A 20380-nucleotide genomic window follows, 5' to 3' on the forward strand; every position below is an offset into this window, starting at 1 on the left:
TCTTTTCTTTGCAATTAAAGACTGATAAATGCAGTAAATCTGTATTTTTTTACTATTGTACAATAAAACTTTGGCGTAAGCCATCATTTTTTAACTCATTGTTATGCCAGTTCCAAATATGGGGAAGACATTTTATTTTACTACTTTGCACACATTCAGCACTCTTGTAGTCTGATGGTAACACACATAAAATATCACGTAAGACGATAAAGAAAAAGCCCTGCTCTACGAGCCCGTCCAATCCAGATTTTGGGTGTTTTGTTTCCTTTTTTTAGCTGTATGAAATTAAAATGGTCGTTTTTAGCCAAAGTGGATTGATTTCAAAAATTCAGAAAATTTTCAAATAATGTTTGCACAAAATGTGATATTTTCAAGCTTCCTGTGAATTTTTAGGGTCATTTTGCCTTGTCTGCCTGCAAAAAGGTGTTTTTGAACAATAAATTTTGTCTGTTCTGTTTTGTAACTTTCATATAAATTCATGTTTAAGACAAATTTATTACAGGCTTGCTAACAAGTAAATACTTAGAGAAAGCAAACAATTTCTCTCGCGTAGCGCTCACCACATGAAACACACATATTGGACTAATCCGCTTAAAGTCAGCACTACTCCTGCGGAAGAGAAGAGTATGAATTTCAAATGGAGTTTCGATTTGAAACTCACCCTCCCTCTGTGGAAGATTCCAGTTGAATCATTTTCAGAGGGTGTATGAAATTCAAATAGAGCTGCCTAATGTGTTCATTTCATTTGAAATTCATACTCCCCCTGTTGAAGATAATCCAAAATTGTCCACAGAGGGAGTGTGGATTTTAACGGATCAGCCCATTTGATGCATGTGAATACATCTTGATATACCAGTACTTCACTGTCGAGTAACGACTGATGACTGGTGTGTAATGCAGTAGTGCAATGGCCTTATTTCTTTCCAATACAAACTCATCTATTTATTGACTGCATAATCAAGGGATGATCTAACTGATAACTGACAGCTGGCATATGAATGAATGAAGCCTAGTTCCGCTGGGCTGGCTGCCTGCTAATATCCGCAGTGAAGGGAACCGGGATCGCAGTCGGGCTGTCAGCACCGGCACAACATTCTTACACATTTCTGCATCCAGAAATTCACCCCATTCTATATTTTACTCACGGAAGGACTTACATTTATAGAAAAAATCATGATGTGAGAAAATTCCCACAAAACTGTCACCTTCAGAGAGTTCATTTCATACAAAAATAGCATGTTTGTACTAAACTAAATAAATTTCCTGCTTCAATAACTAAATTTCTGCTTCAATTTTCATATGAATATCTATGATAAGAAAATTCACCCCATTCTATATTTTACTCATGGAAGGACTTACATTTATTATAGAAAAAAATCATGATGTGAGAAAATTCCCACAAAACTGTCAGCTTCAGAGCATGTTTGTACTAAACTAAATAAATTTTCTGCTTCAATAACTAAATTTCTGCTTCAATTTTCATATGAATATCTACGATAAGAAAATTCCGTAAAGATGCGTTCTCTGGAAAATAAAGGAATCTACTTTTTCGAGACCAATTCCAAATAATTGAGACGATTTGGGGGTTTGTAAACATAAACATGATGAGACATTTGGGTATTTGGGTGTCAATCAAATAGGTTAACTTTCAAATAATCAGAGTCTGTTTGCTTTGGACACACAAACTGCATGCATCCCAAATCCGATGTATAATGAACGAGAGCTAAAATCTAGGTATGCAGCGCAAGCACAATTAATTCTGTAGCTTTCTATTAAGTTCTCCTCAATTCTGTTCTACAAAATTTCAGACAGCACATTGTCAGCAAAAACAAATTTGCTCTAAATGGAAAATAATATGCTGTTTCTTTGAAAAAGCAAAACCCATCAGTCCATCATTAAATTTCACATTGAAAGTTAGATGCTTTTCATCCTCAGTGTTTCCCATCAAATTTGAGAAGTAAACATCTATATATATATTTACGGGTAACCGCGTAGTATATATATATATATTTCTCATTAAGTGAGAAATGTAAGGTTTGGATTGGATGATACAGGCATGGATGGATAACCTTAAAACACACACACTACGCTCTCCAGGTCATCCTTTTTGTCTCTGCAATAAACACAGATGTAATAATCAATAATATTTTGAGTTGTAGATCAAGGTCACTGGCATTTAATGAAATTATGCCATCTGCATACACATATGAATCAGTTTGTTTACCTCTGACTTCATATAATATATATTATGATCTGTCACAGGTCAATACTTCATGTGATGTGATGATATAATAAACTTATGCAACATCATCAGTATGTAATGAAATCAGACCCTGGATGCATCCTCTTGTGAGAAACACAAATATTGTGTGTATAAATTTATTATCAGCACAGTGGCTAGCGCACAAAAACGTTGGAGGAAAAAACTAAAATATGCACTCAACTGATTCAAACCGGTGGCATTCAAATCTCTACATGTTTTTGTTAAATGCTTTTGTGCACTGGCCACTCTGGGAAAGATAAAACCTTGTACATCATAATCACTCAGTGTAGTATGTAATGGAAAACAGGTTGTTTACCTCTGATTTCCCCGTAGCCAACTCTTCTTTTATTTGTAGTATATTGGGTGAGCCGTGAGGTAATTCCTTTAGTCTCTTTTCTAATGATAGCTTGAGAATATCTAACTTGTGACTGGATTCTACTAGACCTCGTTGTGCCTGAAAAGAAACAAAGAAAAGAGAATATAACTATAAGCATTAAAATCCAATATGAATATCACTGTAACATTCCCATTTAAAGTGCAAACTTACAAAGCAAAATTTCAAGTTCAGTTGCCCTTCGCTTAATGAATTGTGCATATCCTGTGTTGTAACTTTCCTTACCAAAAGAGGGGACTACTTCTGGTATTCTCTTTCATGATTTGTTTGTAATGTGGATTATGGAAATAAATGAATCTTGAATCATTACAATGGCAAGTATTTTGTTTTTCCTCCACAGCTACTACATGTACATTTTGGTTGCTAGAGGCATACAAACTTTTTTTATAAAATATTTTGTCAAAGTTGTTTGACAGTTTTCATCTCTCGCTCAAAAAAAGTTCACAATAAAATAAAATTGTACAGAGTGTACTGTAATGCACAAGTTTAAGTGCTCAGCCAAAATAATGTTCTGGCTGGAATGGTTCATTATAATGCTGGTTGAAAAGGGTACACATTTCTTACTGTCTATGATTCTATATATACACATCACTCCTTAAGGATGCTACTTTATTTGTTGATGTACTGTGATCAGCAAAAGCATGATATGATATGTATTTTGGTTATAAACCCCCTTAAGTGTTTTTTTCTTCAATGAAGCAAGATTACAATCAATAGTTCTAGCATCTATACCAGATGTTTTCATTCACTGATGTGAATACCCTTATAGTACTTTCCAGTATTTTATCATCTATTATATTAAGACTATTGATGGTATGATAACATAGATAGTTGTTTCCGCATAATGAAAGGTTTCAGAAAGATGAAGGTTTCATTTAGGGTTTTGGACTATCAATCGAAAATTTGAATTTCAGCAGGCAAAAATAATCCCTGTGAAATCCTTGAGTCACAGCTGATATTGCAACAATTATCCGGTTACATGTATGCAGCAACGACTTGGACGATTTGGGGTTCAGAGGCCAAAACCTTCATGTGAACACACTTTCATTTTAAAACCTCAAGTGCTAAAATCAAGCTGTATGCCCATGTGAACACAGCTTATGTCAGCCTTAGTGGTATGTGTGGGAAGTCACTCCCATTGTGGCCTGTACACCATCCGCGATAATGAAAACGCGTAAAAAGGGTAGTTTTTCGTGGGTAGGCACGATACGCGCGTACCGTTTTTAGGGTGTCAAAAACATGAAAAATTGGAAAAATGGGTAGCAAAATTGCAATTGCTAATACGCGGAAATGAAATTTAGGGTATGAAATTTGATACAAGGAATAAAATCCCTGTTTAGGGTGTGAAAAGGGTATCATTTTAGCCACGGGTTAAATCCTTGTTTAGGGTGCTTTTCAAAATTTGATTATCGCGGATGGTGTACAGGCCACAATGGGAGTGACCCCCCAGGTATGTGTGTACATCTGAGGCTGTCAGTACTTCATGTGAATGTATGCAATGTATTAATTTATCTTTTGATCCGTCACAGGTCAATATTTTGTGTGTGAAGATATGCTTATTTTATACTACATGTACATGGACAATTTCAACATGTGTGTGTTGTGTTCTTAACCAGTTCTTTTTACCAAAGATACTATATTTACAATGTCATGTCACATACAGCAGGGATGCATACAGAAACACACATTACATTAGTTTGTCTGTCAGGACCAAGGAAATTATACCTAAAAGAGTACCAACTCAAAATTGCCCTGTGTATATATAGTGCTATGATAAATCCATCATTTTGGTTTGTTGCGCATGGAGGGCAAATAGTGAACCGGAGGCATTTTCAGCAAGAACCTGAAATCAAACCATGATTTGTGTCTTAATCCCCTGAGCACTATCCGCCAATCTAACATTGCCTCTGATTGGTCAATTACCCCGGTCCCCGCACTCCGTGCATCCGCGGGTATTCATGCGTGTCGAAAAAAATTCGCGAAATAAGGGGTGTTTTCAGATGAAGAAACGTGATTCGCAAAACACACAAAAAAGGGGTGTTTTTCAAACCATGTGTTCGCGAAAAGGGTATTTTCATCGAGCAGCCTACCCGTTTCTGCCAGAAAAGGGTATATATTAGAAATATCGTTCGCATTTTAGCGAAAATAGGGGTATTGTCGAAGGGCAAATAAAGAAAAAAAAGGGGTGTTTTTCCCCTAAACACTTCGCGAAATGAGATGCAAAAGGGGGTATTTTTAAAGTTCACCGACAAACATGAATACCCGCGGATGCACGGGTGCGGGGACCGGGTCAATTACATGATATTTTCACTTTAATCACCAATCAGAATGAAGCTTTGCAAATAATTCACCCCAATTTTTTGAGTGGTGAAATTATTCTAACAATGTTGGGATTGGGATAGTCCGGAGGTACACTATTTGCCCTCCCAGAGCGTTACACAAACATGGTGGAGTCAGTACTCTTTGGTTCTACCTCATTGCTCTGGACACATTTCTTTAATTTCAATATGTTGGTGCACTCATAGTATTAACTTTGAATTTATAGTGTTCAAAGATTTATACATCACAACTTGATAATGAGGTTAATTTTTGAGCTACTATCACCTAATGTAATGGAGGTCATGGAACTATGACATAAGATGAGATCATTTTGGCTCATGGCGATACAACTTTGGCATATCCCATCATGAAATGAAGCCCACTCACTAAGTAGGTTTATGATAACATTATACATGAGTGAAATTTGTGAAACCAATTTGAAGTCTGACACTTCCTGATACATTCACTATCTAGGGGTGTTGATATACTAAGCCTCTGTGATTGTAGATGTTTTACATCTAGAGTTACTTTCTCTTGGCTGATTTGGAAAGCCACATTTCAATCGACTACTACTGCAAGGGTGTGATTCAAAGCTTGTGAAATAACCTGAAAGTAGTAGAAAATCCTGAAAAACAGCATAAAATTAGGCTAAAATACCCCAAAACGGCTGAAAATCAATAAAATTGCATACATTTTGGCTACAAAAAATCCTGAAATCAGGAAAAAACCAGAAAAATCACACCCCTGTCAATCCTACTAAGTGCATTTTGATTGGTATCTGAGAGACCAATTAACATACAGCTTCTAATAGCTCAATCCTCTTCAGCCCTACCACCATTCATACCATGATGCTGATTGGCTCAATCTATCCTAATATTCTTCTTGTAACCAATCAGCAAGCAGTACTCATGGGGTTAAATTTGAGAACAATTTTCCTCTCCAAAGTACCACAACCACTCTTGATGATCTACTATATCCGATTCTATCATCAATATTTGATGGGTACAATATCAAAGAAGGAAAGACAAAACTGAATGTGAAACAAAGCAGCCTGGAGGTGTAGCTGATACCCAATGCCGGCCATGTTGGTTTCCAAAATGGGGTTGTTTTTCATTTCCGGATGTACGTACCAGGCTTAACATGGCATCTGCTTGCCTCCGGTGGTTCCAATATTATCAGGGATGTGTATGAAAGATAGCACCAGGAATATTGTGCTGACAAATTATATCATTATTGCTTTTGTTCTATTTTACCTCTATAGCTTTGACCTCACTAATACTAAGAGCAAAAGCTGGAGTCAAACCTTTCTCCTGGATATAGATCTATTTGTAAGATGTGTCAATAGGTTAATAATGCCAACATGTATGATGGGCCCACTACATTAGGGATACATGGCAATGGGATCACATAAAAAACCCACCCACCCACCTTGGGACTTATACTTAATTAGTAGAATAGAACAGAGCTGGTCTAGTTGAGGGGAGGGGGTAATTGTTCCATTGATTAACAATTGCGGTTGATCAATCAAAAACTAAGAACTACATATTATTTATCTTCATATAATTTGTCTTCTTCTTTCAAACTCAATTACAACCTTTTTTGCTTAAAATTTGTCTCGATTGATACAAACTGCTACAGGTGCAGCATATAAGACATATTCTTATCATCCCTAAAATTGATTTTCAGATATAATGGTCAGCGTTGAACTTCTTCATTTCATCGCTGAATGTAATATGAAATATTCATATCATGGTAATTCATTGTGAATTGAGGTTTTGGCATATTGAAGTGACATAAATGGATTAAAAAATAACATTTTGTGCAAAATGAGCACACAGCTTAATCATCTCAATATCTTTTTTCTCAGTATTTCTCTAGATCTGTCTTGATCAACATAAAAGTTTGTCATTTTTTTGGAAATCTTCCTGTTATTTAATTAAAGTGTCCTTTCTTACTAGGCAAATTCAGAGAAACTAAGTGATTTAACTTGCAGAAATGACATGGGAAACATTGGAAGAGTCAATTGAAGAGACAAAATTCAATTAAGTTGAATTTGAAAAAAAAAAAAGAAAAGAAAAACAGACTCTACATTTAAGAATTGGTGTTAGAAAGGTCTCTTAACCCTAACACTGAACACTGCTTTTTGCTATTGGAATTCAAAGAAGAAACGAAAAAAGAGAGAAGATGAATAAAGAAGTGACTTGGTACCCCCGGGATTCGAATCTTAGACCCTTGGGTGCCAAGCACACGATCACCGGCCAGTAGCCACATGGGTTGCGCTGGCCCGGCCAGCGATTCCCTAAGCATATAGCACTTGGGGTGATTGCGTCATCGCATCACGTGGGACTCATGCATGCGCAGTGGTTATCATCATGGTATTTTGTGGTATTTATGTTGAACAAAGCTTTTTTAAAATTTTCACTGTACTGCACTTTTCTACCTTTTCGGCCATTAAAAAATACTTTTACTTATCCCAATTTGATATATTTTGAAACTTTTCCAAGAATCACCTGTGCCTTTAAAGATAAGATTGTAATTTGTAAGAGTAAATTGCAGAGTGCATTTTACAATCTAAATTTGAAAATAAATCAGGTAAGACAGGTCAATCTATTACATCACTTTAAAAGGTAAACAGGTTGCAATACCCGCAGCTTATTACAGTCATCATCATTTCAGCTGAAGTAAACCATTATCAAATCAAACTAACGACTCAAATTAATGAGCTTTGAGAGTCATTACAGATGGTTTGGTAAAAAGCATACTTCATCAGGACAAATAAAGTAGTAATCCACTTCAGGGAATGGATAGTAATTAATGTACATTGTCCAGAAATACAGGCGTAATTTGCCATAGAGCTATGCTGTACATTACACGTATACATGTATACGTACGGACATTTGTCCAAATCCCACAATTCTCTATTCTAAGAGGTAATTCTGTCTGAGACATTTCCATATCCGCATTCCCATTTCATGTGCTGCATTTTATTAGTGTGAAGATGAGATTGCATCATGGGATAGCCTAGAAAATGCCTATATCTCATTGAACATGTGTCGTTACAGTTTTCTGGTGATCGAAAGTGTCTTCAAAATATATTTGATACAAGATAGGGTTGTTCTTTTGCTGATGTGAAAATGTCTTGATTGCCTCATTCCAACATGAGTACCAATGTTGTATTGAACATGCAACCGTAATTTAGAATGTTCAATATTAAAGACTTTTTCTTTCTCATCTGGGAAATAATGAAAATGAGACTCTACAATGAGTACAATGGGAGTTTATTCTGAAGGGCAAGTCTGGTGCCAAAGGGTGCTGTAATTCCAGCTCCAGTCAAAATTGATGTTGAAGAGCCAATCTTCAAATATTGGGGAACAGACCCCTGGGGTCCATGGCATAAGCACAAGGAGATGGAAAATACCAATATTTTGTAGTTGTGATGTGATGTGATCCAACCACGCCAAAGGCAGTAATTGTGCAACTGGGATACAGATGAAATAAGGGAGCAAAACATAACAAAATACATAAGAAATTGGCACTCTAAACACTCATAGTATACTAGAACGCAGTATGCGTCTATATGCCATTGGCTTCCTTGCTAGTCTAGATACCCAGGGGTCTCAGGTACAGATCCTGGTCAAGGGCTGAAATGAGTTCACCAATAGCACACTTGTTTACTGCATAAGTTGGTGATGATAATAATTCCAATTGTCAGAATTGTCTCATTTGGCTTAGTTGCATCAGATTGTGTCACATAGTGTAGACCCATATTCTATGATTATAATCATGTACAACCCGAGACATGTTCATCCCAAAATATACTAGGGGTGTAAGGAGTTCACCAATAGCACACTTGGTTTCTGCGTAAGTTGACAGTGTGATGAAATTACGCAAATTGTCAAAATTGCCTCCTTTGGCTTGGTTGCATCAGATCGCATCACATGATATAGCAAATAAGCCCAAGTCCCTATACACTAATCTGTGATCATAATTGTCTACAACCTGTGACATCCCAATCAACACACGCCTCATCACATCCTTATACTAACCTCTTGTATTTGCTTCTTGTCGGCACCTTTTGCAGCTTGCTTGGTTAAATTGAGCATCTTGAGGACATTTTTGAAGCCTTCACTCACCGCTACCTCTATCTTGTAGTGGTGTCTTAGTTCCTCGATGCGAATTCTAACGGGGAGAGTTGCAACTCCGCTGCCGAAGTTCTTCTGATGCCTGCATGAAGAAATGAAACAATAAACCATATATTGAGATATCTGTTCCACCATTCTTCTTTTCTTGGACAAAAATCAAGGTTAACTTTTAAACGATCAAACTCAAGTTGAATTTGTGTTGCTCAAAAACCAGTAGCTATAAGTCTTAAGGGATTGCATCTAGGCCAATGAATGTCTTTGGGCCCAATATCATAGTTTTAGTAAATTGTTAAATATTTTAAAAACAAACAATTGTAAAAAAGTTGTGCAATATATATGCCCTTTTAAGGTGGTATTGGATGCATTTTCTAGAAATTAGAAAATGCTTTGAGCATGTTTTAAACAGATTAATTGAGTCGGGTAAAGTACACTGGTCAATATGCCTTTTGTTTGGAGCAAATCGGACATACGGTTTCCATAATACATCAATTTATATTTGCTTTGTATCCTATTGTTTTTGTCAATAATCAATGTAGTTTTAAATGAGCTAAAATGACTGCAAAGGCTCATGAATATGTAATTTTAGCCAATATTCTGCTAAAAATCAATGCATAAATGTTCAGGGTACTTTTATTTTACATAATTTTGCCTTGAAACTTGGTCAAAGTGTTTCTAATATGTCCTAATGTATTATATAGTGAAGCCGCCCTCTAATTTGCATATTAGCATAATTAATGAGCTAATTTGCATAAATGCTAATTAATTATGCAAATATGCAAATTAGGGGGCGGCTTCACTGTATAATACATTAGAACATATTAGAAACACTTTGACCAAGTTTCAGGGCAAAAGTATGCAAAATAAAAGTACCCTGAACATTTATGCATGGATTTTAGCAAAATACAAAAATTATATGTTAATGAGCTTCTCCAGTCATTTTAGCTCATTAACTTTATTGATTATTGATAAAAACAATAAGATACAAAGAAAATATAAATTGATATATTTTGAAAACCGTATGTCCGATTGACTCAAACAAAAGGCATATTGATCAGTGTACTTTGCTCTACTCAATTAATCTGTTTAAAACATGCTTAGAGCACTTTTATAATGCCTCCATAACCACCTTAAGTACATGTAGTTCCAACTAGCACCACTACAGTCAGTTTAGTAGTTGGTTGCTTCTCTCTCTCTTTCTGAAGCACCAAGCATACACAAGATTTTAAACATTTACTGTTCAGCAGTTACAACTATTTAATATTTAAAATTGAGGCCTCGTCATCTGCAAATTACTTGCACAATATGCATCTTTTAATACAGGTTCTTTCTGTTCTATCTTTAATCTATTTCCACCCATAATTCTTCCCCATTATTTTTCATATTTCTAATTACTTCCCCATCCTGTCGTTGAGATTACCAGCCCAAAATGGCTAGTAATATTTCATAATCTCACGATAATTATCATCATTAAGTACCATTCATAACCAATGACACTGGGCAGAGTTTTAATTTGCAATAATAGCCATTTTCCAATTAAATCATATCTTAATCATACTAATCATCATCTTAACCTTCACTAGGAACATCCACACGGCCCGCTTTTTGCTTAAGCAACGCGGTTCTCAAGCACAAACTTGGGGAAATCTGGCGTATGAATCCCTAAGTTTGCCCCCAAATTTATTCCCAAATTGATCCCCACAAAATTTAGGAGATTTCCCAATTTCCCAGAGTGATCCTCGATTGCCACTCTACCGCTGTGTGAATGATATATTGTGTTATTCTTGATTGCTAAGATTTACCTATGGCTTTGGTTTAATTATATTCAATACTGCTCAATTTGGGGTACCAATGGGTCAGAGTAAGCTTCTGGTTGTAATTCCAGAGCTGGTATCATGCGAAACTTGAGGATTCCCGGCTTAAATTGAGTCCTGTGGACAGTACTGGACATGCACTCAGGAACTGATTTAGGAATCGCAATTCTTGAGCATGCTGATGCTTTAGAGTTCTATGATCATCTGAACACAACCAATATCTAAAATGCAAGTCATTCATCCAAAAGCTATACACTGGTCAATTTAGTATGTTTCAAGCATGACATGCCACCATTAAATGGTTTCTCATAAAATTACTTATTCAAACGTCAGTGAATCAATACGATGAATGTTGAGTACATCTTTGAAGAAGATTGCAAAAACTGCCATGAAATAATGAAAATTTTGAGTTTTAAATGGACACTTTCACCTATTGATCACCTGCAACATACTACAGTAAAAGTGATATTAATTTTGTACCATTAATATTCTGTGCATTGCCAATTTTGAAATATTTCAGTTGTTCATCAATCTGCACATCTTTAAACATTAACCTATACACAACAAGGAAAATATTCACACATTGTTATTTTCCAGGCTGTTGCTTGAAGCACGATGAGAGTGAAAATAAATAAGAGCGAAAATGTGCCATTTATAATGGAGCTTTCTGCTGCAACCAATGTTGCAGAAGATGACTAGTTTACAATGCCTACAGCGATCAGAATGGATCAAGGACCATATTTTCTTGGATTTACTTGCCCTAAATGAAGTGAATATGACCGCTGTTGCTTCCATGATTATTCTGCTTTCCAAAATAGCTCCAAGAAATCGAATTTAATAGAGCGTTAATTTGTCAGCGATGAGGTTTGTTAACCTGCAATAAATATATGGTGCTGAGTGGGGTTTAATGATTATTTTGACACTTGATGACCCTTTCAAAATTAAGACTGGAATTAAAAAACAACTTTTCTGAAATAAGCATACTTAAGTGCTGCACAGTATTTATTTTAAGCCATATTGTAACATTTCCCTAAAACATGGAGTTGTATTTCTTTTCCACATAATGTTAGTTTTCACTGTCAGCTATGTCCCCCACAACTACAGCACCATAAGTATTCAGTTGATTTTTGCAGGGTATAATGTTGGTTTATAAAGTACATTACAATTGTGTAAAAATCAGAATTTTGAAAAACATTGAGGCATACTCCTCTGCAAATGTTACAATATGGCTTTAGTTTTACGTCCTATCCAACTGGACAAGATTGACACTACACTACATACTACTTGTGAAAGGAATGGTGACTCCAATTTTATGATGACTTGCATTATTTCAATCAGTTACATACAATGGCCACATAGTATAAGTATACTCAAGACTCAGTCAGAGCTCTTAGGATTAGAGGTATTAGGGTACGGTTAGGGTTATGACGCATCAGGCTTATAGTCAATCCCTGGGTCAACCAATAATATGTCCTATAACAAGATTAACACTGAGGATCTAAATGTCATCCCTACAGTACAGAAAATAAGTATAGCATTTGACAAATTAGATGCTATCTTCAGTAGACAGTAATGTTTTTCATTAGGTTATCTTCTGTAGAGGAACCTTTGTGTTAATTTTATTTTATTGGTTGAGATCAGGAGAGTGCCCAGCAAATCACAGGGTTTAGTCCTTAGGCTTGGCAGTAATCACTGATGAAATTAGATCAGCTCTAAGGGCTAATGTTTCCTGATTGAATAATGCAATGAGTACCTTGATAATACACTTGAAAGCTACCTAAATTATGAACCATAGTGCACTAAACATTTCACAGTAAAAATGGGATCCTAATTCCACAATCTGCAGGGTCTTCCTGGTTGAAGGTATATGGGGATGTGCATATGTTTTGGGGTACCTTTTCAGTGATTTCAGTATATCAATATGCCCCTAAAAGTGCCCAATTAGAGCAAATGTGGGTGCTTTTTGTAGGTGGCAAAAACAGCAAAAAGTAGATACAGAGAAAGTCAGCATCCAAAAGTCTGTGTGGCACATCCCTGTACAAAATTGTACGAAGACCCCCCCCTTCCAGGGTTCCAATCCAAATCAACATAATCAACAACATGTATTCATTTCTCTATTTCCTTGTTCCCTTTAAATGTCCCTAGATGCATGACAACGCTGATTTGTTGATGCTAGTGCTACCTGGTATGAACCAGTACACATTTGTTCACAGTAAAACATACTTGGATTTCATTAATATTCCCATCCAATCAATAACATTCATAAATAAAATTATTTTACTATTTCCTTGTTCACTTCTAAAAGTAAAATGCCCTATGTATGACTCTGATTGATTTGTTGATTATTATTGAAGCTGTTTTTTCCACCTCAATGACTTTTATTGTAACATTTAACTCTCATTTGTTAAAATGCATTGAGGTATAATACTTGAATGTTTTGTATTGAGATACAGTGCACATAGTATCTTTCTATTCAACATTTATGAGCAAAACTAGCACTGGCTTCTGTGCTGTACTCTGATACCTGTATGATGATTTTCCAACTGTAGGATAGTAGCTGATCGGTGCTCCCTTCGGTCGCTATTCGAGAGGCGTCGCGGTTTGTGGAACGGGGCTAGTTCTAAGCAAAACAAATAGGCTGCACATTAAAACATATAAATGGGGGACAGGCCGAACAGAAAACATTACATCCCTTTCCAGACCACATTTGTATTACTTCTTCCTCATTTTATTGTTTCCGCACGTACGCAGCCTATTAAACAAGTCTATAAACATAAACATGTTCTATAACATGATGTGCAAAGGAAACAGAGAAACCTTATTTAGGACTAGAATATTAGATGTGGGAAGCCTGGGCCGTTTAGGGATTTGTAATTGCCAACTATTGCTGCTGGACATGCCTTGTTTTTGCTGTAAATTAGCTCCATGGGATTTCAATTCTTTCTTGTTGGGTAATGGCAAAGGTTGATAGAACATAGCTCAGTGATAGCTGCCTGGTAAATGTGGTTAAAAACATTTAGATGTCAGGAATAGCTTCAGGTAAAGAAAAAGTTTGGTTCTAGGCTATACATGATGCAAAATTTGGTTATAAATTGTAGGTTCTTAAAATGAATTTCACAAGGGCATCAATTCCATTTAGTGAGGAATTACTGGGGGAGGAAATACTTAGCCCTACTATAGGGCCTTTTAAACACACTATATCTATATCTGAGAACCACTAAAACCCAGTGACCGCTTTGGATCATCACAGTCAAAAGGCCATCCAGTCAGAAGAGATAGTCACATGTACAGGCAGATACCGAGATACGCATACATTTTGTAGGCCTACATGTGCACAGAAGCGCAACAACATCTATAGAGACATGCCTCAAAATAATTTGTTACCGCCACAAATTAGGATCATATTCAATGAAAGCAAACAATTGTATTATCAGTTCAGACTGATTCCAGTAAGTTGGGACATGTGTTACAAATATGCCAAAAAAATCAGATTTGACAAAAATTAACAAACTTTATTTTAAAAGATTGTACATTATGGCTTTAAAGGAGCTATCCGTGAACAGAAAACGTAAATATGCATACCAGCCTTGTATTTGTCCCCTATCTCACAGGTACATCACTCTATCCCACACTTTAACCCACACACCTCATGCTTAGCCATCACATAATCAGATTGTGGTACGCTTGATGCCAATGTTCACTGGTCTGTCTCAATTCTTAACTTGATTACGTACCAATAGCTGTGTTGATGTCAACGACTAAATCGGTGTATTATTAGATTCCCTAACGTGGTTGGCTAGGCCTCCTCACGCCTCGCTCCTAAACACCAAACAAAGACATCAGGCAAATATCCCCAAATCTATGTTGTGTACTTCATGAACTAAAAATAAAAGGTGTAGATTCAATTTAAGCCACACTCTGGAGGGTGTAATGTTTGTCTCACAAATCTCATATTACTCTACTTTCAGTCCAACATGACGGCACTTGGCAAGAACTGCCTTAGGTAAAAATAGTGGAATTGGTGGAACTGAGTACCTGACCTATCTGCAAGAATTGAGCTGCCATACAGTGTAAAAAGGTGGAAAATCATTTCTCTTCAAGATAGGGCATGTCTTCACTTATTCAAGGGGACGCAGGAGTAGTGACGTATATCTTTCCTACCATTTGACAAGTACCAGGGGTCCATTTCACTAAACTATTTTAATAGTTAAAACCCTTCGTAACAATACTAGATGTAACTTTACGAAGGGTCCCTGTAGTAAACTCCTACTTACGAAGGGTACCGCTCGTTAGTAAGTTTAGTGAAATAAAACTTACGACTCGTCATAAGTTACAAAGAATTTTGAGACTTACAAAGCTTTGTAATGTTCACTAGAAATTTCTGATAAAAGGTCTGATTTCTAATAATCTTTCTTACAATTTTGTATGCAGCGGGACACAGGAATTACAGACATGAACATTTGATACACTATTGTGATTCAGATTTAATTAAGTACACGCAATTTTTCAAACTCAATCAAAGAGTTTCCCAAGTTCTTAAAAAAAGAAGAAAAAAAGAATATCATCATTCTTAGAGCTGCAACTATGTATGACAGTACACCAGTCATAAAACAGTGATAATTACGAAACTGTAGGGCTGCAAAAAATGCAATATTTTACGGAAACATCATCAAAATTTCCTTCAGGTTTGCAAAATTTCCCTCCAGTATTGAAAATGTTCCCATTATTTCTTATGTATTTCTTTGTTTAGAAGACACAAATTTCCCTCCAAATAGCAAACTTTCCTGGGAACGTGTTTCCCAAGTTTCCTCTGTCGAAACAGGTAACTTTCCATATAAAATTTGTTCATGGAGTGTAGAAAAAGCACTTTTTGCACCTCTACATATTGTATTTGGATAACTTTTAACCCCATGAGCACTATTGGTCAAATTATTGGCCTCTAATCTAAAAAATATTTTGATTGGTAACAAAGAGGGCTATATCCTGTATTGAGCCAATCAGTATACTAACAACAATAGTCAGTGGTGCTGTTGGAGATTACGCTTAAAATTTCAAAGAAATTTTAAAGCTTTATTGTAATTGGTGACTAAGATGATTATAACAGGTAATTAACCAATCAGGGGCTATGTAAGAGATGCAGCAGTGCCCTTGATGTTAACCATCTTCAAATGTCAATGTCCTCAACAAAACACTTAATAAGTAATGAAGCATTAAATCTAAATGCGTTTATTTCCCTAGCCAAGTATAAAAAGAAACTGATTAACTAAATACTACTAATAGTCCATCAGTTTATCACATCATACAAAGGAAGACATTGGAAGTAATCAAGTGGTGTTACAGCATCAGACAAGTATGATTATATTTGTTATGTTTTGTTTGGCGAAGCTAGTTCTATCCTCAATGACAGTACTGTTTTGTTATACTGAAAAGCGAACAGATATTGATGTGAAATCAGAATAATACCAATGTTATAAAAACCTCATGAGAACTACCTGTCGATTGGCCAAAAAGAAGTTTTCATTATCAATTGAACCAATCAGCAACTTTGTAAGAATAATTATTTCAACACACAAAAAAAATTGCGCAAAGCTCCATTCTGTGTGATTAAAATGAAGATATCATGTAATTGACCAATCAGAGGCAATGTTTGATCTGCAGGTAGTGCTCAGGGGGTTAAATAGCAAATTACCCAAAACTATTTTGCACCAATAACAGAGCCAGATATCAGTCTTCACATCAAATATTTGACATGACTGTACCAAATAAAACAGGTACCCCACCTCCTCTCACCTCAACACACACACAAACTGTCTACTTCATTCATTAATGGTCAGGGTTCTGACTTTTTAAATAAAGGGCATGAATTAATTGCACTTCAGGGTGCTATTAAATAAGATTGATTTGACTAAAGGGCCATTATATTATATCATAATGAATATCATGGGGAAGAAGGGCAAGGGTTACCAAATTCACATTGAAATACTAATAGTACAGTTACACCCGCATTCGCAGCATTACATAAATGTACTATTATCTGATTGGGGCTCCCCCCTCATATTCTTTACAACAGTGTGCCACCAAGGAGATGACCAGAATCTATGAGACACTGGTTACAAGCATCCTGCCTAATGCAGGCATCATTGTGAATCTTGGACCCACCCTCTTAAAACCATACCAATCTTCTTCATTGATGGTGAAGCTTGTTAAAACAAAATGGGAGAAACTTGCACTAATAAAAGAATGATGAAGGTGAAGTTGAATCTAAGCTTTTAGGTGTTACAATGAACTGATGGTGAAAAATTGAAATGCATGAATGGTGGGACAATGGAAAACCATGATTACATGGTGATGTTTGGCCCAACATCTTAGCAGAGTGAAGCTTGACCAAAATTTGTGAGTAAAGGGTGAAAGCAAGGTGAAGCCTGGCCTATATACACAAGCAATGAAAGTATAATTAATGTTTGGTGAGAGGGGTCAATATTCTGAATGAGCATTGCATGAATGGTTCCATTTATCTTACCTGTAGTCTAAGATAAAAATGATGGTAGAAGAGAAATTATGGGTCTATTAGAATTGGACTACTTTTGTAGGAACATCAAGTCATATGTCACTTTAGTCATAGACCCTTTAGTTCCCACATAAATTTGTTCATCATTTATAACCATGCCTCATTAAAATTCATCAGCCATTAGATACCTGTTCTAAGTGCTTATTCAGTTAATGCCAACATTAGAACAGAATATGCAATTATTGTTCATATTATAATTATGTCCACTACATTATACAGATGACGACAATCTGAAATTGAAGTTCACACAAATCAGGCCAATCATTTTCATAATGATAATGCATTAGAAGAGTGAGTGATCATTGACAAGCAATGTTACTAATTGTTAGACATTATCATTATAATATGATAATGCATTAGATTTGAAGAGCTGGTGATCATTAACAAGCAATGTTACATGTACATCTCTCTTTTGACATTATTGTCACCATGCGCGGCGCGGCATAATTATGATTATATTGAGCTACAATATGTGAGCCGTCACATCAAAACATACCTCTTCGCAGCTTTTATAGTTTCAAGATATGAAGTAAAATGTCAATGAAGGTATAAAGAAAATAAAAGAAATTTGAACCTTGTCTTTATCACATCCTGTGATGTGTAAGGCAAAAATTCAGTAATGAGGTATCATTTTAAAGCTTGATTTTAACACTTTCTGATAAGGTCCAAATCTCCCTTTTGAAAAAAGCCTCTAAGACAGCGTTCAAGCTTTGACTTACGTTTGGCAGACAGAATGGTGGGAACTTAAAGTGAAAGATATCCTACTTAAAGGAACATTTTCTGGGGTGAAATTTTGTGTAGAAACTGAATCTGACATAAAAATGCATAATTGTCAACTTGAAAATTTTCCCCATAGCACTGTACAGGCATATTTCTGCCCCAAGTCCTCAAATTTGAGCGAAAATTAGGCATAAAAAAAAATAAGTCCTTCAAAACTGGGACTTCAGGGCTAAACAAATATAAACTTGCTCTAGAGGGATGTCTTGGCTATAGCAAGTTTATATTTGTTTAGCCCTTAAAGTCACAGTTTTGAAGGACTTATTTTTTTTTTTTTTTTTTTCTATTTTTTTTACACCTGCCGTAATGTTAGGGGTAGGGGTAACATATTACTACTTTAATTTTTGTCAGTACATTTAACTGAGTCAAATTTTATACCACTATTTAGCTAGTGAAATACTGAACAAAAAGACACAAAAAGCATCTCAATAGCTCATACCATTGAGGAGTTATGACTTTTTCAAGCTCAAAATTAGGCGAAAATTGCATTTTTTCCCAAACCAATTGTCACTCTGACCCTCAACTTTCTAACCCTGTTACAAAAATAAAGAAACAGATTTATCCCATTTAATGATTTGAATATCACAAATGTACCTTTGTCATATAATTAGCATAAAAAAATAGGCACTACTCAGTAGTTTTCATGTTCATACACTCACAGGAAATTAGCAAGTCAAAATTTTTGTCACCCCAAAACGGCCATTTTCGCCAAAATTGGACCAAAAATGAATTTTTCTCAAAATCAGTGAAAAATAAGGGTTTTAAGTGCCAAAATCTGAAAATATGTGACATTCAACCCCTAGAAACATTTAAGCAATCAAGAATTTTGACTGTTTTCACCCCTAAATATTTTTTTCACACGTGTGTCCGCCAAATGTAAGTCAAAGCTTGAATGCTGTCCTAAGAGGTATATTTGATGTGATGGGTCACATGTACTACAGATGATATATTTCAGATGGCATAAGGAAGGGGTTATTTGATGTAGCTCTGATGAGTCCTCCATAAAGTTGTTTCTGATGAGTACTCCATAAAGTTGTTTCCTCTAAAAACAAAATGTGAAAACCATGACCTACCCTCTCTGAGCTGTTCTAGATGTGTCAGTGCTTCGGCTGGCAGTGGTCACTGAATATTTTGCGATCAGAGGGGAGGGGAAGTCTCAGGACCTGTGGCAATCAGAGGGTTTGTGCATAGTTTGTACCCCAGTCACTGCACTGGACTTAAGTAATGCTTTTTTGTTGGGGGGGGGGGGTACCAAAGTTCCTAACAATTTTGTTTATTTTAACATATTTGGGGAATAGTTTAGAGTAATCATAATCAATGTGTAATTTTAATGTTAATTGCTCAGGATATGTACATCAAGCATACTCAGATTCACAAAATAATACACAATAATTTTTTAATAACTCTCCAAATTTACTCAAATCTCTTCAAATTTACTCAAATCAACAGCTGATTCCAGGAAACTGATGAATCGGAAGCTTTGAGTCATGTGAGTTTGTGGTAAAACAATAAATACCTGCACAAATATGAAGTCAAGCATGATTAATGAGACAATGTCAAACTCAAGACACCAGCAAGTAGCTTGCATTGATCACAGTGAATGTCAACATCACAAAGGAAACCTGAGGGAACTGTGAGTCACCTTAATGAGCTGAGCACTATGAACCATTGTTTGCAAAACTGTACACATGTTTCCAGATGCTATGTTGTGAATGTATACACATGTTTGATACATACAATGAAGATAGCTGATATACTAGTACGTAGTATAAGGTCTAGAAAGATGTTTAGGCCCTATTCTAGACTGTGTTCGTGTACAATGCTATACCGGGTACTACATGTATGTTCGCATGAGCATGGGTATAACAGTAGTGTAACATAAACTATATGACCTAGTGCAGGGCAACCCTATAGTTCAGCCTGATTAGAAATATGAGAACAAGAAAATATGCCCAAAGATTTTGAGATACAAACTTGTAGTTTGGCAGTCTGGCAAATAACATTTGAACTTATTTGGTGATTACCTACAATAATCACTTGATCAGGCCACTACGATCTTCAACTTTGAGTTTCGATTCTAGAGTGAATGCAACATTCATGTAAATA

At 35.9% G+C, this 20380-nt stretch overlaps 1 protein-coding gene across 1 annotated transcript in view; it reads right to left on the reverse strand.

The window, feature by feature from the left end:
• Positions 1-20380, reverse strand: part of LOC140137930 (serine/threonine-protein kinase N2-like) — a 111566-nt gene that overhangs the window by 36958 nt on the left and 54228 nt on the right. Inside the window, 3 exon segments of the mRNA XM_072159735.1 lie at positions 2580-2717; positions 9023-9150; positions 9153-9200. Coding sequence (XP_072015836.1) covers positions 2580-2717; positions 9023-9150; positions 9153-9200 — 314 coding nt within the window.

The sequence above is a fragment of the Amphiura filiformis genome, chromosome 17 (assembly GCF_039555335.1).
Source record: "Amphiura filiformis chromosome 17, Afil_fr2py, whole genome shotgun sequence".
Taxonomy (NCBI): Eukaryota; Metazoa; Echinodermata; class Ophiuroidea; order Amphilepidida; family Amphiuridae; genus Amphiura; species Amphiura filiformis.